This window comes from Eschrichtius robustus, chromosome 3 (genome assembly GCF_028021215.1).
Source record: "Eschrichtius robustus isolate mEscRob2 chromosome 3, mEscRob2.pri, whole genome shotgun sequence".
Classification (NCBI taxonomy): domain Eukaryota; kingdom Metazoa; phylum Chordata; class Mammalia; order Artiodactyla; family Eschrichtiidae; genus Eschrichtius; species Eschrichtius robustus.
The window spans coordinates 101,457,274-101,477,835 of NC_090826.1; the positions used below are offsets into that span (position 1 = coordinate 101,457,274).

The 20,562-nt window shown below is 38.2% G+C and overlaps 1 protein-coding gene across 1 annotated transcript; it reads right to left on the minus strand.

Annotated features, from left to right (window-relative positions):
- Positions 1–2,229: 2,229 nt before the first annotated feature.
- On the minus strand, positions 2,230–7,417 carry SIKE1 (suppressor of IKBKE 1). The gene is made up of 5 exons (XM_068540563.1): positions 7,189–7,417; positions 6,850–6,955; positions 5,823–5,965; positions 4,505–4,618; positions 2,230–2,623 (listed from the first exon to the last, which is right to left on the minus strand). Exons 1-5 carry the CDS (start codon positions 7,345–7,347, stop codon positions 2,522–2,524), a joined length of 624 nt encoding a protein of 207 aa, XP_068396664.1. The 5' UTR covers positions 7,348–7,417; the 3' UTR covers positions 2,230–2,521.
- Positions 7,418–20,562: the final 13,145 nt, after the last annotated feature.

Here is a 20,562-nt window from a genome sequence, read left to right on the forward strand (position 1 = left end):
TTCTTCAAAAACACTGTCAATGCCTCCCCCCTGCTTTTTAAAATTCATAACTCCAAATGAAGTGCCTAACATAGTAGACTAGACAGTCTCAAACTAGTGTCCTTAGAAGTTATCTGGGATGATTATTAAAATACAAATTCCTAGATTCCATCCCCAAACTTCTATTGTAGTAGGTCAGTGAACCACATTTTGAGGAACACTAAAATAGACCTTCAATGTTTGAATCAAATTATGCATAAGGTATTAATATAAGGTAATAAAGGTAGGTATCAATAATATTTACACATTTTTCCAAGATACTTCCAAACAGTTTTATGATTTCTAACCATGAGGAAGCGTCTAAAACCATTTCAGAAACAACTATTTATAGTTATACGAACTACAATGTGATAATTAGTATTTATGAAAAACCCTGTGTACCTGACAGGTTGCTATATAAGTGAAAAATAAACCCTTGCACTTCCTAATAATTAGACTCATTACTGAGTAAAATTAGCTGATATTCTCAAAATGAGATTTTTATTAGAAAAGATAAGTTTGTATTAAAATTTTGCACACCAGTCAAGTTCCATCATCCACTGCAAAGTAAACTTTCATACCCACTCAGACCAAAGTCAAGAACATTCCTTCTCCCCTTCAATTTTCTAACTACACACTATTTTCATAGTATTAACACCAGCTAGAATTCATATTATATAGGGTGCTGAGAACTCTTGAGGCTCATGCTTCAAGCTTTTGATTTGCCAGGGGGAAAAGTTAACATTTAGATTTATCCTGGTATCTGAGATGTAAAGAACTTTACAAACAACTCTAAAGGAACATAAAGCAGATAAAGGGACACCATGTTATAGTTTAATGGGCCATTTGATTACCTTATCATTTTCACTGAAAACTGGCCATGGCAGCTGACCAATGGTATAGGGCACCTGCCTCCTGAATGGAACTGTGGAACATAGAGTGGCACTTAGGGCATATACTGCAAGGCAAATGGCTAGACTAAAAGTTTACATACTCTTAGGAAATGAGATAAAAACATCCACACTTCGGGTGGAAATTGTTTGCAGGATTCTGAATAGAAATTTGACAAATTCAAAAATGACATATACCGATTCATTACAGCCTACCATTTTAGGCAAAGTCCTTTGGTATTACTGGGATCAGATGCTTTTAGGATATCTTGGAGAAATTCTGTTGTTTTATTTGGAGTTAATTCTTTATGGCTGTACAAAAGAGAGTTTACACCACACAAAGCACTAACAAAAAACTCTTTCTAATGATGTGTCTCTCCCATGCAGTATAGTGCTTACGGTTACTGGGAAATATTGACAGGTTTAGCATTCATTATTTCAATTATTTTTGGGCAAACCTAAATTGATAGTATTACATGAAGTAATTTATAAATTTGAAATGTGAGTAAATGGAGATGGGGGAATGAAATGATGAGTGGGCCTAGCTGACCACTTAGCATTTGAATCTCAACACAGCTTCTATGAATGTAATAAACTCTCATTAAGTGATAAAACTTTGCTTCCTTGTGAAAAATGGATCTAAAAAGAAAGCCAACTACTAGTACTAGTAATGAAAGACATCCAAGTAAGTGATGGTTCTTAATTATAAATGAAAGTTATATATAAACTGTAGAATGTAGTACCTAAGAACTATGATGTGAATAAACCTATTATATCTTCTTCACACTGGGTAAACTACCCAAGCTGAAGATTTCCTAGTAGGACAAAATTGAAAAATTGACTACTAACATCTAATAGAATAAATAAAAGTTACCTTTAGCATCTGAACTAAGAGCAGATGTGTGCGTAAACACACACAGGACAAATTTTTCAGCATTCTTTGAACAATACGATGATTATACTACCACTAGAAAAAAAACAGTTGACTTATTTTCAAGTATGTTTCCCAGGGACTAGCAACAGGTTCTCTCAAATTAAGAGTAAAGACACCAGGCCATAAAGTGCCAACTCTTAGCACCAGAGAGACTTAAAACTTCAAAAAAGGTGAATGACATTACAAATTAGAGAATCTGCCAATCTACTTCTGTGGAATTGTATTATTTTCCTCAAATGGAAACAAATCCAGGTTTATGCCAAATAGATTGAAAAAGCTAATCTCTTTTTAAAATTTTTAAGAATTGCAATTTACAATCCTATATAAAATAAAATTGCTGGTTTATAATAAAATGCTCTAAGTTTCAGAGATATGAAAGAACAAAAATGAGCTGAAAACAGTTTATATAAATTGAGGTCCCAGAAATGAAAATTAAAAGTAGTCTCTTAGAGAAAGGAATGGTGAAACTCCGTGTATTTTAGTGAGTATTTTCACTAACATACCCAAAAACTGTTTCGTGGACAGCCACTTTTGACTGCGAATTCTAAAATGCCACTTGATACATTTAATCAACATTAAATCAAGTCTGAGGCAAGACACTGAATGGACAATACTCGAATAGAGAGATAATAACTTCCTTCCTCGATAAACAATCTCCAGCCGTCATTCAGAAGTTGAATTATTTGATGGCTTGGGAAGCAGTGTCCACTGAGTTTTCCTTCCTGACCCGAAGAGACTCACTACTGATGGACAATAATTCTCGAAGTTCCTTATTTTCAAGCTGGAAAAAAAAAAGTATATGTTCATTTCAGGTATTTTGACTGTCAAATTGTATCAGAACACGTTGTTTTGGGCCTGAAACAGAAAGCATATTATTTTAATTTTAAAAGTTTTAAGGAAACAAAAGAACTGAGAATTTCCTAAAATTCTACTTATTTATTCATTTAAAAAACATTTACTGAGTAATTTCCACATGCCACGTGTTAGGACTACACAGAAAAAAACAAGGTCCCTTTCCACTTGAGGAATTCACTGCTTGTCAAACTCTTTATGGTTCCCACAAGTTTTAGTATTGTTTCTTCTGTCTTTCAAATTCCTAATAATAATTTAACTCTGCTCAATCTTCTCTCCTAGATGTCCTCCGGTTTTGGAGAAAGAAAGGAAAGGGGGAAAAGAATTACTGGGCACATAGCCAGGTATCACATGGGTGTCTTACATCTATAATCTCACACAATAGGTAGGGTAAGTACCATTGCTTACATCCATGTTCTCTTTGAGATGAGGACGCTGGCTCACAAAAGTCCAAAAACTTGTCCAAACTTAGACAACTGAGATGTGGTATTGCTGGGGTCTCAATCCAATGCCCATGTTTTTTCCACTTAAAATATTAAGTAAAATTTGTCCCACATTTCCTTAGGCTGTTTCCATAAGTGAGATAAATTAGGGATGGCATAGACAAGATCATTCTATCATTTTAACTAACTCCTAGTTCCTAATTGGGACCTTGCCACCCTTTGATTTCCAGTTAGGGTAGTTTGCACTCTTCATCCTTATTCTCTCTGCAGGAAATTCTGGGAAGCCATAGCATTTTCAGGTTTCACTGAGAGTTAGAGCCCATGGTCATTAAACCTTGTACCATATAAAGTGCTTCCCTCAATACTCTGTATCTCTCTCCTAGCATTTATATACCATTTCATACCAAAATACTACTAGTCTTATTCCTTTTGTTAGACTCTGAGCAGGTACCCTGTCTTTTCCTCTCTAGTATTTCTCAAAGGGCCCATGACAGCATCTTGTAATAAGGAACATTCAAATCATCTACTGCAGGGGTCCCCAACCCCTGGGCCTCTGATGGCTTCTGGTCCACGGCCTGTTAGGAACCGGGCTGCACAGCAGGAGGTGAGCGAGCGAAGCTTCATCTGCTGTTCCCTGCCGCTCCCCATCGCTCACATTACCGCCTGAACCATCCCCCCATCCCCACCCCCAGTCTGTGGAAAAATTGTCTTCTACAAAACTAGTCCCTGGTGCCAAAAAAGTTGGGGACTGCTGATCTATTGTAATGCTTTTCCTTAACAATTTTATGGGCACACTAACACCCCAGGCCTTTCTTTGTAAATTATTCCCATTTTAATCAAAATATTACATGAAAATAGCTTTTTAAAAAAATCAAGACTATCCAATTAAAATTAATTTTAAAAAATCAAGACTATAAGACTTATAAAATAGACTGCAGTCCCTTGACTTTGTTTCCCAAAGGCAACCACTTTTAATAGTTTTATCTATTTCTTTTGGTATTTACTTCCATAATTCTACATAATATGCCCAGTACTGCTATTTCCTGATCATCAAGTTTAGACATTACCTATTTGAGTTCTTTTTACAGCAGATGAGGCACCTTAGCTCACGTGTATTCTGTCCCTTCCACTCTCTCTACCCTCTCAATATGATATCTCAATTTCTAGCCAATACATAGTTGGCATTTTCATTGTTTGCTGCTGATTACATTTCCTTTCTTGAAAAGGGTATGGAGGATGTAGTTTAATTTTAAATCAGACCACAAAGGAAACATCAGTACCTAACAGTGATAATACAGTGATGGCATACCTTCCAGAGTCTGAAATCTCTGTAAAATATTGTGAACCTAAAATATCAACAATCTTACCTCTAATTGTGCTAGTTTTTCCTGAATCTTACAAAATTGATCATCATCCATTTGTACTGCTTTCCTCATCACTTCTCCCATTTCACAGATTCTGTCAATCTGACTCTCAATTTCCTGTGAGGATATTAAGAATAAAAAGGTGAAAAAGTCATCTTTTTATTGATATGAAGTTCATGAAAACATGTGCATTATGATGTTAAAAGTTCATTTAATCTGTGGTACAGAGGTTACAAAGGAGTTTCACTACAATCTAAGTCCTCAGAGGTAAAGCCATAATAAAGTTATCTTGTGATATTCACAGATAATTTGTTTTCAAAAGGTCAATTCTAGTCTAACCACCCATTGGATATTGGACATTATCTCTAAGTGGCTGTTTAACTTAAATTTTAATACTTTTATTGGCAGGAAGCTTACCATATTCCAAGGTATCTTATTCTATCATTGGACATATCTCTTAGCAAGTTTTTCATAAAAGCTAAACTCTGTCTCCTTCAAGGATCAAGTTTTCTCCTCTGGACCACAGATTATTATCTTGTCCAGATGAAAGCCATTCACATATTTAAAATATCCCTGTGCCCTATGACTTTAGTTAACTGAAGTCATTAAAATGCTTTCAATGGGATCTAAGATGAAACTTATCTTCCATAAATTCCACTGCAGTAATAGTGAGGTGTCAATCTATTAATCTAGGATTAAATGATATAGTACCTGTGAATGTACAATGACAACTCTGAAGCACTCTACAAACTTAAGAACAATTACTCGGTCTCCCAAATTAAATCATAAGCAACCAAAGTAAAGAAACTATGCCATGTCTTTTTTTTTTTTTTTAAACCATACTTCTCTCTCCTAACAACATAGTATGATGCTATGTAGTTCAGTTTAATAAAAGTTTACTGACCCCCTGCTATGTGCCAAGTACTATGTTAGGGATAAAAGATGAATTCATGCTCCTTACAACCAAGGAGCTTACAGACCAGTGAAATGTACAATAATAACCACCCAAGTATTTACTGAGCACCTTCAACACTAAGTGGCATTCTGTTTGGTGGAAGAACTAACTAAGCATTCATTAACATCTTGAAAAGAGATCTTGGTGAACGGGGGAGGAACTTTAGTCTTACTCAAATAAAAGGCCCTGAGCAGCCCTTTACCCCCTTCTTTCTATTCATATCTTTACAAAGCTATAGTAAAACCTACAGCAAATGTGATAAACATGAAAGGAAAACAAGCTTACTTTTCTTCAAAAGCAAACACACAATCTAAAACAATTTCAAGATTTCAATTCATTTAGAATTTATTCATCAAAGTTTCTTACTGCAGAGTGAGACTGGTGAGCTTTCAGGACTGGTTCAGCATCCACTGCTTTTTTAGCAACCATTAATTGTAACATCTGTTTCCGGTATTTGCTCATGATGAGTTCCAAAGCATCCTGGTGTTCCTCCAAGGAAACCCATAGCTCTATCAAAAAAATAAAATAACTTGGCAGTGATGTCTGAGAGATACATCCTAAAGCCAAACTCAAACAGTTGGAATTTTATGACACTTTATGTAACATTATGAATCCAAAGTTGTTAATTAGTGTTTAAGTCCACAGAACTCAACAGTTATGGTCTATGTGAAAAATATCTTTCTAGGCAGTGGCAGCATAATCTGGTAGAAACAACACGGGATGTGGCCTCAGAAGACATAGTTTAAGTTCAGTTCTGTGAGTTACTAGATTACGACTCTTAGGCAAATCATTTAACCTCTCTGAGCCTATTTCTAATCTGCCTTGTAATAATAAAAACCTTGCTTGTCTACCTCAAAATGAAGATATGAGAATACAATGGCATGATACACGTGAAAGCCCTCTGTAAACTGATACACAAATAATTATTCATACTACTATCATTAATAATGTATTCATCAAGCCCAAGAATATACACACGAGGATACGATTTACCTCTTCCACCTTGCACAAGGAACATAAAAAAACTTTCAATCTTAGCTTTAATGTTTATTTCAATTAATATTTAAATATTAAGTTTTAAGTCCTTGAGGATATTCTCTTGTTATGCAAGCCTCCACATTGGGACACCTAATAAGCCATGCAATAATTCAACTGTACTAAGCACCTCTTCGATAAGCTGCCTTTAAATAAAAAATCAGAAGACCTTGAAAAGGGTAATGTAACAAACTTTACTGATACTGGGCGAGCACAGTCTAACTTTCCTGTTAAAAGTACTGACTTGGAAATACATACAGCATGTGCGCTTTTGTGAACAGTTTGTCAGTTTTGCAAGAACTTATGAAATATTACTGGATATGAAAAAATCATAACTACACAAAAAGGCCTGACCAACCTCTGTTTTCCTGCTGCAAGTCTCTAATCTGTGTATTCTCTTGGGACAGCAGAATGTGAGGTTTGTATTTGGACAAGTCCTTTATATCGGATGCATCCTCTTGATACTGGACAAACAGAGACAGACTAATCGCGCAGTAAACAGAACAGCCGCAGATGCAACTTAATAGGCAGGAGGCAGAGCTTCAGGGCAGCATCCTCAGCCCCGACCCCGCAGAAAGTTCTCACCACCGCCCTCTTGGACCAGGACAAAATTCCAGGCCGAGTGCCCACTTTACCTCACCCTCCACCCCTCAAGTGCCCGGAACCCGAGGGCACGGACCCCTACCCTCTGCCTGACCTGGTCCGGAAGCGCTGTCCCCGCCTCCCGCATAGCGGCCACCCGCCGGTGCAGCGCCGCCGATTGATCCACTAGCGACTCGGCGGCCGCATCGTGCTCCCGCAGCCTCTCCAGTAGAGTCTTAGCGTCTGTCAGAATCTTCTCGATGGTGCAGCTCATAGCGGCCCCAGGACGACAGTCGCAGCACCGCTCACCTGTGCGATGGGTTCAGATCTCCCTGAGCCGGTCTCAGCTTTACAGACGTCACTTCCGGGTACGTTTAAAAGGCGCCTCGGCGGGAGCCACGATATGCGCTTGCGCAGTGGCAGCCTAGGCGGCTGGTGACCCGCTTCAACCCGCGGCTTTCTTGAAGTCTCGCCCAGGGCAGGGCCGCGGAGGCTTGCCCTTGCCACGCCCTTGGTTTCCTGTTTCCACAGCCTGGTGGTCAAGTTGTGTTAAGGCTGGGCTAGTCCGAATTTCTCCTTTCCCTACTGGTTTTGATTGATGTGGATTGTTATTGTAACCGTTTTAAAAAAAAATTTTTTTTTTAATGTTGGTAAAATACGCATAAAATGTATCATCTTAACCATTCAATAGTGCTAAGTACTTCAGGTTGTTGTGCAGTCATCGCTACCATTCATCTCCAAAACTCTTTTCATCTTGCAAAACTGAAACTCTGCACCCATTAGACTTTCCCTATTCTGCCTTCCTCCCAGCCCTTGGCAACCACTATTCTACCTTCTGTCTCTGTGAATTTGACTACTTTAGGTACCCCATACAAGTGGAATCATATAAATCATAATTGTCATTTTTGTGAATGGCTTATTTCACTTGGCATAATGTCCTCAAGTTTCATCCATGTACAGCAGAATTTCCTTCCTTCTTAAGGATGAATAGTATTCATATATATATGTATATGTGTGTGTGTGTATATATATGTATATATACACACACACAACGTTCTGTTCATCCATTCCTCTACTGATGGACCCTTGGGTTGCTTCCACCTTTTGGCTGATGTGAATAATGCTGTTATGAACACATGTATAAATATATGTTTGAATCCCTCCTTTCAATTTTTTCGAGTGTATACCCAGAAGTGGAATTGCTGGGGCATGTGGTAATTCTATTTTTAAATTTTTGAGGAATGACCATACTGTTTTCCACAGTGGCTGTGCCATTTTACGTTTTCACCAACAGTGCACAAGGGCTCCAATTTCTTCACATCATTGTAGACACTTGTTATTTTCTGGGGTTTTTTTTAATAGCCATCTTTTAAAATTTATTTGTTTTTACTTTTGGCTGTGTTGGGTCTTTGTTCTGTGCGTGGGCTTTCTCTAGTTGCAGAGAGTGGTGCGCGGGCTTCTCATTGTCGTGGCTTCTCTTGTTGCAGAGCACGGGCTCTAGAGCGCAGGCTCAGTAGTTGTGGCACACGGGCTTAGTTGCTCCGTGGCATGTGGGAATCTTCCTGGGCCAGGGATCGAACCCGTGTCCCCTGCATTGGCAGGCAGATTCCCACCCACTGCACCACCAGGGAAGCCCTTAATAGCCATCTTAATGTGTGTGAGATGGAGTCATTATTTTCTGCTTACCTATTTTTTTGTTTTAATTCGATTATTAATTGAAAATAAATTTAACCAGAACAGCAATGACTTGTGCTGTTATATTGGTTTATGAGTTTACCTTGTCAAGCTTGTGTGTCAAACTTTGTTCTTTTTCATTAATTACTTTAATACTGTAAATACTTTTGGAGAGTCTTGTTTCAGGCAATGTTTAGTGTCTGGGAATACAGCAGAGAATGACACAGGGTCTTGGCCCTTAGGGAGTTTATATATATATTTTTAACATCTTTATTGGAGTATAATTGCTTTACAATGGTGTGTTAGTTTTTGCTGTATAACAAAGTGAATAGGGAGTTTACATTCTAATGGGAGAAAGAGTTCATACTCTTATAAGTAATTGAAGGTAATGACATGATTAGGAACATGGTGAAAGGGGCAAGAGTGTCACAGCAGTAGTGAGAGGTCAGAGAAGGGGGTGCGGGAGGAGAATTGGGCTTTTTACCTTTGTATTCCCAGCAGATTCTGGAAGAAAATCTGCCTACCACACCTCCTATAGATAATACTGCTGGCCCACCTATCCCACAATTGCAGAGTTTACAAACAATGTTTTAATATATTCTTTTACTAAAACCACAATTCCAAGCAATTTAGTGCTCTCCTCCACTTTCCCACACGATTTGAACCACAGTCCCACAGAACATTTACATTATGCAAAGGAGAGGTGCTAAGTATACACAACAGGCAGTGGCCCATAGGAGAGACAATCTAGTGGAATTCTCTAATTCTCTTTTTGTTACACTCATACAATCTGTTCCTACTGAAATCTGGAAGATGACATTTTAGGTCCATTAGAAAGCCACAAAAGTATGTAATCGACTCTATTGAATTCTACTTCTTATTATGCTATCCTGTGGAATTTTTTTCCTATTACCATTCTCTGCTGTGCCTCAGGAGGCCTAGATCCTGTCCTCCCCCCTTTTTCCTAACCTGGGAAGCCAAAGTTTACAGTAGAAGATATACTAGTTCTATGGTACCATAACCGTCTCTGACACCTGGTCTATGGAAAGAATTGCATCCAGATTTGCTATCAGTATTGACAACAATACTGATGTTAAGTGCTTACTCTGTGTCTGTCACTGTTCTAAGGACTTTATAGTAGTTAAGTTATTTAATCCTCACAATTACCATATAGGTTAGATTTCCTGCAAACAATGTCTTATGCATCAGAGAGCTTTAGTATTATCTATCTAGCTCAAACTTTTCTTTCCAGATATTGACCACTTTCCCTAAGTCAGCTTTTTTTTTTAATTACTTCATCATTTATTTTTATTTTTTATTTATTTTTTAACATCTTTATTGGAGTATAATTGCTTTACAATGGTGTGTTAGTTTCTGCTTTATAACAAAGTGAATCAGTTATACATATACATATGTTCCCATATCTCTTCCCTCTTGCATCTCCCTCCCTCCCACCTTCCCTATCCCACCCCTCTAGGTGGTCACAAAGCACCGAGCTGATCTCCCTGTGCTATGCGGCTGCTTCCCACTAGCTATCTATTTTACATTTGGTAGTGTATATATGTCCATGCCACTCTCTCACCCTGTCACATCTTACCCCTCCCCCTCCCCATATCCTCAAGTCCATTCTCTAGTAGGTCTGTGTCTTTATTCCCGTCTTGCCACTAGGTTCTTCATGACCTTTTTTTTTTTTTCCCCCTTAGAGTCCATATATATGTGTTAGCATACTGTATTTGTTTTTCTCTTTCTGACTTACTTCACTCTGTATGACAGACTCTAACTCCATCCCCCTCACTACAAATAACTCAATTTCATTTCCTTTTATGCCTGAGTAATATTCCATTGTATATATGTGCCACATCTTCTTTATCCATTCATCCGATGATGGACACTTAGGTTGCTTCCATGTCCTGCTATTGTAAATAGAGCTGCTATGAACATTTTGGTACATGACTCTTTTTGAATTATGGTTTTCTCAGGGTATATGCCCAGTAGTGGGATTGCTGGGTCGTATGGTAGTTCTATTTTTAGTTTTTTAAGGACCCTCCATACTGTTCTCCATAGTGGCTGTATCAACTTACATTCCCACCAACAGTGCAGGAGTGTTCCCTTTTCTCCACACCCTCTCCAGCATTTATTGTTTCTAGATTTTTTGATGATGGCCATTCTGACCAGTGTGAGATGATATCTCATTGTAGTTTTGATTTGCATTTCTCTAATGATTAATGATGTTGAGCATTCTTTCATGTGTCTGTTGGCAATCTGTATATCTTCTTTGGAGTAATGTCTATTTAGGTCTTCTGCCCATTTTTGGATTGGGTTGTTTGTTTTTTTGTTATTGAGCTGCATGAGCTGCTTGTAAATCTTGGAGATTAATCCTTTGTCAGTTGCTTCATTTGCAAATATTTTCTCCCATTCTGAGGGTTGTCTTTTGGTCTTGTTTATGGTTTCCTTTGCTGTGCAAAAGCTTTTAAGTTTCATTAGGTCCCATTTGTTTATTTGTGTTTTTATTTCCATTTCTCTAGGAGCTGGGTCAAAAAGGATCTTGCTGTGATTTATGTCATAGAGTGTTCTGCCTATGTTTTCCTCTAAGAGTTTGATAGTGTCTGGCCTTACACTTAGGTCTTTAATCCATTTTGAGTTTATTTTTGTGTATGGTGTCAGGGAGTGTTCTAATTTCATACTTTGACATGTAGCTGTCCAGTTTTCCCAGCACCACTTATTGAAGAGGCTGTCTTTTCTCCACTGTATATGCTTGCCTCCTTTATCAAAGATAAGGTGACCATATGTGCGTGGGTTTATGTCTGGGCTTTCTATCCTGTTCCATTGATCTATGTTTCTGTTTTTGTGCCAGTACCAAACTGTCTTGATTACTGTAGCTTTGTAATATAGTCTGAAGTAAGGGAGCCTGATTCCTCCAGCTCCATTTTTCGTTCTCAGGATTGCTTTGGCTATTCGGGGTCTTTTGTGTTTTCATACAAATTGTGAAATTTTTTGTTCTAGTTCTGTGAAAAATGCCAGTGGTAGTTTGATAGGGATTGCATTGAATCTGTAGATTGCTTTGGGTAGTAGAGTCATTTTCACAGTGTTGATTCTTCCAATCCAAGAACATGATATATCTCTCCATCTATTTGTATCATCTTTAATTTCTTTCATCAGTGTCTTATAATTTTCTGCATACAGGTCTTTTGTCTCCTTAGGTAGGTTTATTCCTAGATATTTTATTCTTTTTGTTGCAATGGTAAACGGTGGTGTTTTCTTAATTTCACTTTCAGATTTTTCATCATTAGTGTACAGGAATGCAAGAGATTTCTGTGCATTAATTTTGTATCCTACTACTTTACCAAATTCATTGATTAGCTCTTGTAGTTTTTTGGTAGCGTCTTTAGGATTCTCTATGTATAGTATCCTAAGTCAGCTTTTGATTACACAGGTCCATAATTCCTTATTCAAAACGTTGGGACATGATGTGTTCCGAGATTCAGAAAATGTAATACTTTAAAAAGGTAATAAGATCCATATACTGTATATTATATATACTCCTGGCAGGGTCTGAATGAATTATGTACATCTTTTGCACATATATTGCATTTTTAATAAAACTGACTGCCTACAGTTAATAGTATTCTTTATATTTCCAGTCTTAGGCTGCTCTGTGACAGAATATGATTACTATTTTTCTTTAGGAGTGTGCATGTTTTTAGTATAAATATTTCCTTATAAGAGCTTGGGAGGACAGTCCACAAGAGGAACATGAAGGTCTGAAATTCTTTTCACTATAACCTGGAGAAAAGTGTGTGAAAAGGAACTGGACTGGATCTGACATGGCAGTGTCAAAATAGGATAGTGAACCACACATGGGCCTAGTTAAGGCTGAGTGAGTCAGACTTTGGAAACTGCACTGTCAACTATTATGGATTGGCTTCCTGGAGCCAGGGTCCATGTCATACTTTGCATGGTGGGAAATAGGAGATCCTTCCTGAATTCAGTGCTTGTTTCCTCTATCAGTCATCCTTGAGGAGAAAATGTGGCCCCTACCTAGAGGCCGGCCTTTTCTCTGGCTGGGTCTGAGAAAGAGAGTGAAAGCCCATGGCTTGGAAAGGAAAAGATAATGCTAAAGTGACTCCTGATTTTGGGAGGAGAGCTGCCATTCTACAGCACTGTGACCAACTGGAGGATAAGGAGAGAGCTCACTGGTAGAGAACCCTCAGGGATAAAATATTGCCAGTAGATTCTAGGGCAATGATAATTAAAATTTTGTTTTAAATGATCATCTTTTCCCGTGTTGTAGTCCCTTTTATATTTGAGCCAGCAGTTAAATTTATAAATACTAAAGCCTCAGGTTAGCTGTACTTAGGGATTTTAGGTAGGTGCTTAAGTCTACACTTGGGGCAAAGCTTTAGGGAGATAATCCTGGTAGGATGTTGAAATGATTTTGAGATAGTATGAAGAGATCTTGTGAGAAACACAGGGCAGTAGACTGGAGTAAGAGATGGCAAGAAACAATAATATATTTGTGGAACATGTAAGCATTTCCCAAGGAATCTTAGAAATACTTAGGGAGTGGACAGAACTCCCTGAGATCACATAGGATGGGGGCTTACGCTATGTTAGCTGGACATTAAAGATAAAGGTGATCACCTCAATTCTGGAGAACTTGGGGAGAATTTTAAGGTTATACTTGTAAACCAAGGAACCTTGACTAAAGCTTACCAGGATATGTTAGGACCTTTTTAGAGGGCAGAAATCTGGGGCAATCCTGGCTTTGTCAGCCTTCACAGGGTAGGTCTGACCGTGGGGAGTGAGAAGCTTCACCTAATGCTACACCTTTAAGTCAGTCTGGCATACATGATAATGTTAGCTGGAGACAGTCTGGTGCTGTTTGTGTCTAAGTATTAAACCTCGTTTCCTCTCCAACCCTATTTCTATCTGACTCTGATTCTTGGCTTCACTTCTTGTTTACAGTTTTGCTCCTACTTATTGGACTGTCATCAGTATTTGGTCTTCCCTGTTGGACTCTTGGCCCTTCCTTAAGGATTTGGGTCAGAGCCACCTTAGTTTTTCAGGCCTCAGAAATCAAGCTTTGTTTTGGGGTGATGAGAGTACTCTAAAATTAGATTGTGGTGATGGTTGCACTACTCCGTGAGTATACTAAAAACCATTGAAATGTACACTTTAAATACATGAATTTTATGGGATATGAATAAATAAATATGTGAATAAAGCTGTTAACAATCAAGTTCTGGATCACTGGCTAGTCACAATAAAAATAATAGTAGCTTGTATTTTTAGAACATTCACTATGCACAGTGAAATGATCTTAAGGCTTTATTCATAATTCTCACAACAACCTTATGAAGTAGGTATTATCATTATCCCTACTTTAACAGAGAAGGAATGGGTAATTTTCTCTAGGTCATACTGCTTATATGTTCCAGAGCCAAGGTAAGAGTTGGGGGTCTGGCTTCAGAATCAGTACTCTTTACCACTACACTGTAGTGTGGTGTTAGGGCAGGGTGGGAGTTAAGTATGTTCGTTTTTCTCATTAAAGAAGGAGGCAAAATCAGGTGCTGAGAATGGTAGTAGGGGTGTTTATTAAATGATGCAAGGGTTTGGAATAAAGTAATTACTGAAGTGAATCAGAGGGTATATCATTTATTTATTGCTGCATAAAAAACTACCCCAGAACTTAGTGGCTTAAAGCAATAATCATTTATTTTGTTCATGAGTCTTCTGGGTAGTCCTTCTGGTCTGGGTCAGGCCTGGCTGATTCTAGTTTGTGATTGGTTGGTTGGCAGGAGGCTAACTGGCCCTGGATATGTTCACTCACATGTCTGGTGGTAGGCCAGCTGTCAGCTGGAGCGATGGGGGTGACTGGTCATGTGTCTCTCATCCTTTAGTAGGCTAGCCATGGCTTGTTCATGTGGCTATGGGATAACAAGATCATTACAAGCCCAAATGTGCAAGTGTTTTTTCACCTCTGCTTATTCATGTATACTGCAGTGTCTCACCGGTCAAAGCAAATCATGTGGCCAGCCCACATTCAAGGGATGGAGAAACAGACTCCACTTCTTTCTGGGAGGGAAAGAATGTGTGTCATTTTTGCAATCCATCATAGGAGATTTGCGATCTCTCATAGAAGGAGAGGTACCAATGTTTAAAGATAAATGAGTGGTGTTAGGGGTCTGACTAAAATTAGAAATTATACTTTTGTGGTGGCACAGTCTCCATGATTTTACAATTTTCTGTAGCGTGGTTCAACTTCTTAGAGATAAACTGTAGTACTAGCAGTGGAAGAGAGTGAGGTCTTTGGGAATCTGTAATGAGGCCCAGCTGAAGAAGAAGGCAGTGGGCATGGGGGATGGTACTTGGTGGATGGACTGATATGCAACTGAGGGGGCAGTGGTGCTTGATAGAGGCAGAACCATGCAGTAGAGAGAACCTAGTAGAGATTACTGCTTTTAGTGGGATAGGAGGGGCAAAACAACATGGATTCCAGATAGTCTTTGACTGGTCCTGTCTGTTGTCATATGTAATACATTCTTTAGGACATCCATAAATATGAATGAATTTTGCTAGAAGACAGGTGTCTTAAAAGAGCAAGTGGAGCAAAGCTGGTGATACATTAGGTTTTTAAATTTCATACACAATATAAACCACAATTCCCAAGAAGATAGTGGCTTTAATTTTTGATATATTGGAAAGTTGGATTAAGTAGGCATGCTTGCTTTATTTTTCTTTTCTTTTTTTCTACTTGTGAATGGTATGTGTATGTGTGGGGAGTACTGGCAGGGTTATAACTTTAGCTTTGTTACTCCCAAATGGGGTAGTAGTGAGTATGTAGTTGACTTCCTCCACTGGACTGATGCCAAAGTTTCAGCTTTTCCACTTATAAGTTTGTATATGCTTTTAATAAAGGTTTGGGATTGTAATGTTGAATTTCTAAACAATGTGAACATTTTTCAGATATCATTAGACATCTTCTTTTCCCTTTAAAAAGTGCTATAGGAATTCTTTGGTGAATTTGATTTAATGGAACATCTCGTTAGAAAGTAAGTAGCAACAAAACCCAAATATATCCACCAAAAAGCACAAAAATATCTTTATAGTAATAGTCACAACAATAATAAACATTTATTGAGCACATTTTATGTTTTAAGCCTGTAATAAACATTTACAGATATTAGAACATTTACTCTTCACAACATCCCAGAGTTCTGAGGGTAGAATAGTGGAGAGAAAAAAAAAAAGCCTGAGAGAGGAAGAGAGGGAGAGAGAGAGAGAAATGAAAGAGTACTCTGGAGATGTGGCAATGACTGGGACTAGGGTGAGGCAAGAGAGAAGTCCAGACCACAGACTTCAAGGAGGTACTTATTCTTAGGCTTTTGCTTGAGCCTGAGAGTGAAGGCCTGCTTAAATTTTGTTCCTGGGCACCTCTCTTGCCTTACCCTAGTCCCAGGCCTGGATCTGCAAAGTGTCATCCTAAATTCTTCAGCCAAGTACTGATTAGCACAAGAATATTAGGAAACTGCCTGTGGCTGGGGAAAGAACCACCTAAAAGACTAGACAGAGGGAACCATGCTCAAAATTCCTGGATCAGAGATGAAGGGCAGTTTATTACTCTCTGCAGTAACAGTAACCAGAGCATCAGGACTTTCATGTTGGTTCCCCTATCTTCACTTCCCACAAAGTGAGGTAAAGGGGGCAGGATGACACCTGCACATGTAGTGGGTTGACATAGGAGAACCTGGAGCTTAGGGAACATGAATCTTTTATAAAGGGTAGTAAGCATGCCTCCCTTTTGGTCTGGAGGGAGACACTATCTTATCCTTAAAGATTGTTTTCTAGTCAAACACCTTTGAAAAGATAGTATGAATAAAGGGAAAATGTGCATCAGTTGCAAGATGTGCATAAATGTTAGAGACCCTTGGAGAATTGACTCTCAACAACTACCTCCTAGTATTATTCCAAACACATACTATACCTTTATGGGAGTTGTAAACTCAAAGCCCAAGAGGGGCCATACAGGAATAGTAAATGAGTTAACTGAGCTAAGTGCTAATAATAGGGAGTGGAAGGCTCTGTGGTGAAGAATTCAAGAGAGTATGCCTTCCCCCCAACCCTACCTAAATACATTCAGGTTAAAAATTTTTTTAAATATAGTGCTTGCCAAATAAAACTATGGTCACTGCTCACACTCACTTAAAGATGAGCACAACCCTTTCTTTATACATTTGTGTTAGTATATTCTCTACAAGAATTTTGAAAAAAATATCAACCTACTTACCGTTTTTAAGTTGTTTGTGATTTTTCACCATAAATATAAATATACTTTTTTATGACTTTTTTGAATTTTTAATTTTTTATAAAATGTTTAGAGGTTATATTCCATTTACAGTTATTACAAAATATTGGCTATATTCCCAGTGTTGAACAATACATCCTTGTAGCCTACCTTACACCCAGTAGTGTTTACCTCCCACTCCCTTACCCCTACCTACCTTGCCCCTCCCCCCTCTCCCCACTGGTAACCACTGGTTTGTTCTCTATATCTGAATACACTTATTTTTTGATAAAATTAGGTAGGAAATAGTAAACATTTATAAGATGAGAATTAACTAACAGGAATATTTAATTATATGATTTGACAAATTTGGTTTTAATACTTAATTGAATAAAACACATCATTTATCTGTAGGTTTCAGTCAGTGTATTTCCAAAAATTTGGGAGTCTCCCAAATATTCCATTATACATAAATATATAACATATATTAAATATGTATTCTATTTATGTTGAAAAGAAAAATCCTCACTAATTTATATTGATTCATCTGTTCTGAATTCAGAATATCCTAATGCGGGCCAAAATATCCAATATCTAATGCTAAGTCTTACTAAGCAAGATAGGAAGCCCTATGGGTTAGTGTGCTTTGATTTATTGTTAAAGGAGATTTCTCCCAAACTAGCATTTTCATTTATGCTCTTGTTTGATGCTCTGGAAATATAACCCAGGGGAAAGTATCGTGCTAATATTTGGGTTGGATGAGGAATATGTACTTCTTTTGTAAAGTAGGATAATTATTATTATGAACATAAGCTCATTCTTACACAGATCCATTGTGAAAAAGGCTTCTTGAGATTCTTGAAATTGACTTCTCAAAAAATCCTTCAATGATGTAAGGATGTTTTCATGCATTTCCAGGGGTACTGGTATTCTAGTTTAGACACTGCTGGGGTATGAGTGAAATGGGTAAATGTGGACAAAGGGTAAACTTCCAGTTATAAAATAAATGAATCTTGCAGATGTAATGACAGCATGGTAACTGTAGTTAATAGTACTGTATTGTATATTTGAAGGTTGCTAGGAGAGTAGATCTTGAGGGATCTAATCACAAGGGGAAAAAATTGTAATTATGTGTGGTAATGGGTGTTGACTGGACTTAGTTTGGTGATCATTTCACAATATATACATGTATCGAATCATTATGTTGTACACCTAAAACTGAAAATGTTGTATGTCAATATTTCTCAATAATAACAACAAAAAAGAACCATCAAAAAAATAAATAAATAAAAAGAGGTCTCTTGGTCTCCAACCCTCTCAAAGTTCCAGGATATATGGCATCTAATCTAATCACTGATCTGACACTTTCATTCTTGCATATTTGCCTGAGATCCTTCAAGGCCTAAATCAAATGCCTTTAATTCTTCAGATCTCAACTCAATCTTTCATCTGGGAAGCTTTCTGAAATCTCTCAGTTTTGGTTCAGTTCTTTTATTATATACTGTCATAAAATTATGTTCTTTCACACATTTTATTTATAGTGATGTTTCATCAGTATGATTATGAGATTATTTTGTTTCCCCACAAGACAGTAATTTCCACTAGAGTTGAGATAATGTTTGTTCTTGCTATCATTGATCCCTAGCACCTGCAGAGTGCCTGAAAAATAGTAGGTATTCAATAAATATTGTGGAACGAATGAATGATGCCATCAGGTCCTCCCGATCAAGTTCCATTAGCTTGAATTTGAAAGCTCCTCAGTTTGATTCTGATGGTTAGGCAGACTTGAGGACCATTGCATTACATATACTAGAAGGTCCTGTTTAACATCCTGGACTGGGTCAGCAGATAGAAATATGACACAAGAAAAGCATGCTACCATTTATTAAGTGCTGTGTCCACCAACATTCTTACATGCTAGCTATAGAATAAAATTATGGTCGGTTTGAATGGAGAATCATTTATTTTAAGGATATTGTGTTGCCTAAAGATCCACTAGGGGGCTTCCCTGGTGGTGCAGTGGTTGAGAATCTGCCTGCCAATGCAGGGGACACGGGTTCGAGCCCTGGTCCGGGAAGATCCCACATGCCGCGGAGCAACTGGGCCCGTGAGCCACAACTACTGAGCCTGCGCGTCTGGAGCCTGTGCTCCGCAACAAGAGAGGCCGCGATAGTGAGAGGCCCGCGCACCGCGATGAAGGGTGGCCCCCACTCGCCACAACTAGAGAAAGCCCTTGCACAGAAACGAAGACCCAACACAGCCATAAATAAATAAATTAAAAAAAAAAAAAAAAAAAAGATCCACTAGGAAGACTGGAAAATTAGGTTCACCGTTGTGCAACCAGGAACAATGTTCAAAATCACGCTGAAGAACTTGTGTAGTGAGAACATTACAACTACCATCTTTATCACTAGATGCTTCAGTTTGCTCTGCAGAGAGTTTTCAAATATCTCTATTGTAGTTGCTCCAGGAACTTTTCTTTCTTTCTTTCTTTTTCTTTCTTTCTTTCTCTCTCTTTCTCTCTGGCTGTGCGGGGTCTTTGTTGCTGCTCGCACGCTTTCTCTAGTTGCGGTGAGCGGGGGATACTCTTCGTGGTGGTACGCGGGTTTCTCATTGAGGTGGCTTCTCTTGTTGCAGAGCACATGGGCTCTAGGCGCGCGGGCTTCAGTAGTTGTGGCACTCGGGCTCAGTAGTTGTGGCTCACGGGCTCTAGAGCACAGGCTCAGTAGTTGTGGCGCACGGGCTTAGTTGCTCCGCAGCATGTGGGATCTTCCCGGACCAGGGCTCGAAACCATGTCTCCTGCATTGGCAGGTGGATTCTTAACCACTGTGCCACCAGGGAAGTCTCTCATGTAATGTTTAATAAACGACGTCCTGATACTATCAAATCTGTAATCTTGAAATTCTGAAGATTAAATGATAATTATAATGATAATTGTTTCTTGAACAATTCCCTCTCCGACACTTCAGTTTCACCAGTCATAGGTAACTAAAATTATATTAATTAACACTAAAACAACAATTTACGCTGTCTCTTCCTTCTAATGCTTTTACTTTCTGTCACATTTATTCTTTCTAGGCTGAAAAGGATAGATTAGTTGTTCACTCTAATTTTTAGTGTTTAACTTCAGTTTGATAAAATACTTAAATGAGGGTAGCAAGTGAAAAATGAGGTTGCTAAAGGTTAATGTTTTAATGCTTTTAATAACTATTAGCACCACTTCTGCATCTTGTCAAAATGATACAAATTCATTCTGGCAGGACTCAGAAGAGCTGCTAACAAAGAATTACTTGATTTAGTTAAAAAAACAAGGAAGAGCAACTATCCTCCTCCATAGATAATTTAAAAAATACCCATTCTAACTCTGGCATTAATATAAAAGGAGGTGCCAAGTATTCATAAACACTGCATAAAAAATGTGACTAATATTTTATCCTAACAATTAGAGCCTGAGCTGATCTGTCAATGCCCCATTAAATAAAACAGTCTGATAAGGCCCCCCCCCAAAAAAGGCCTGCACAAATCATGTG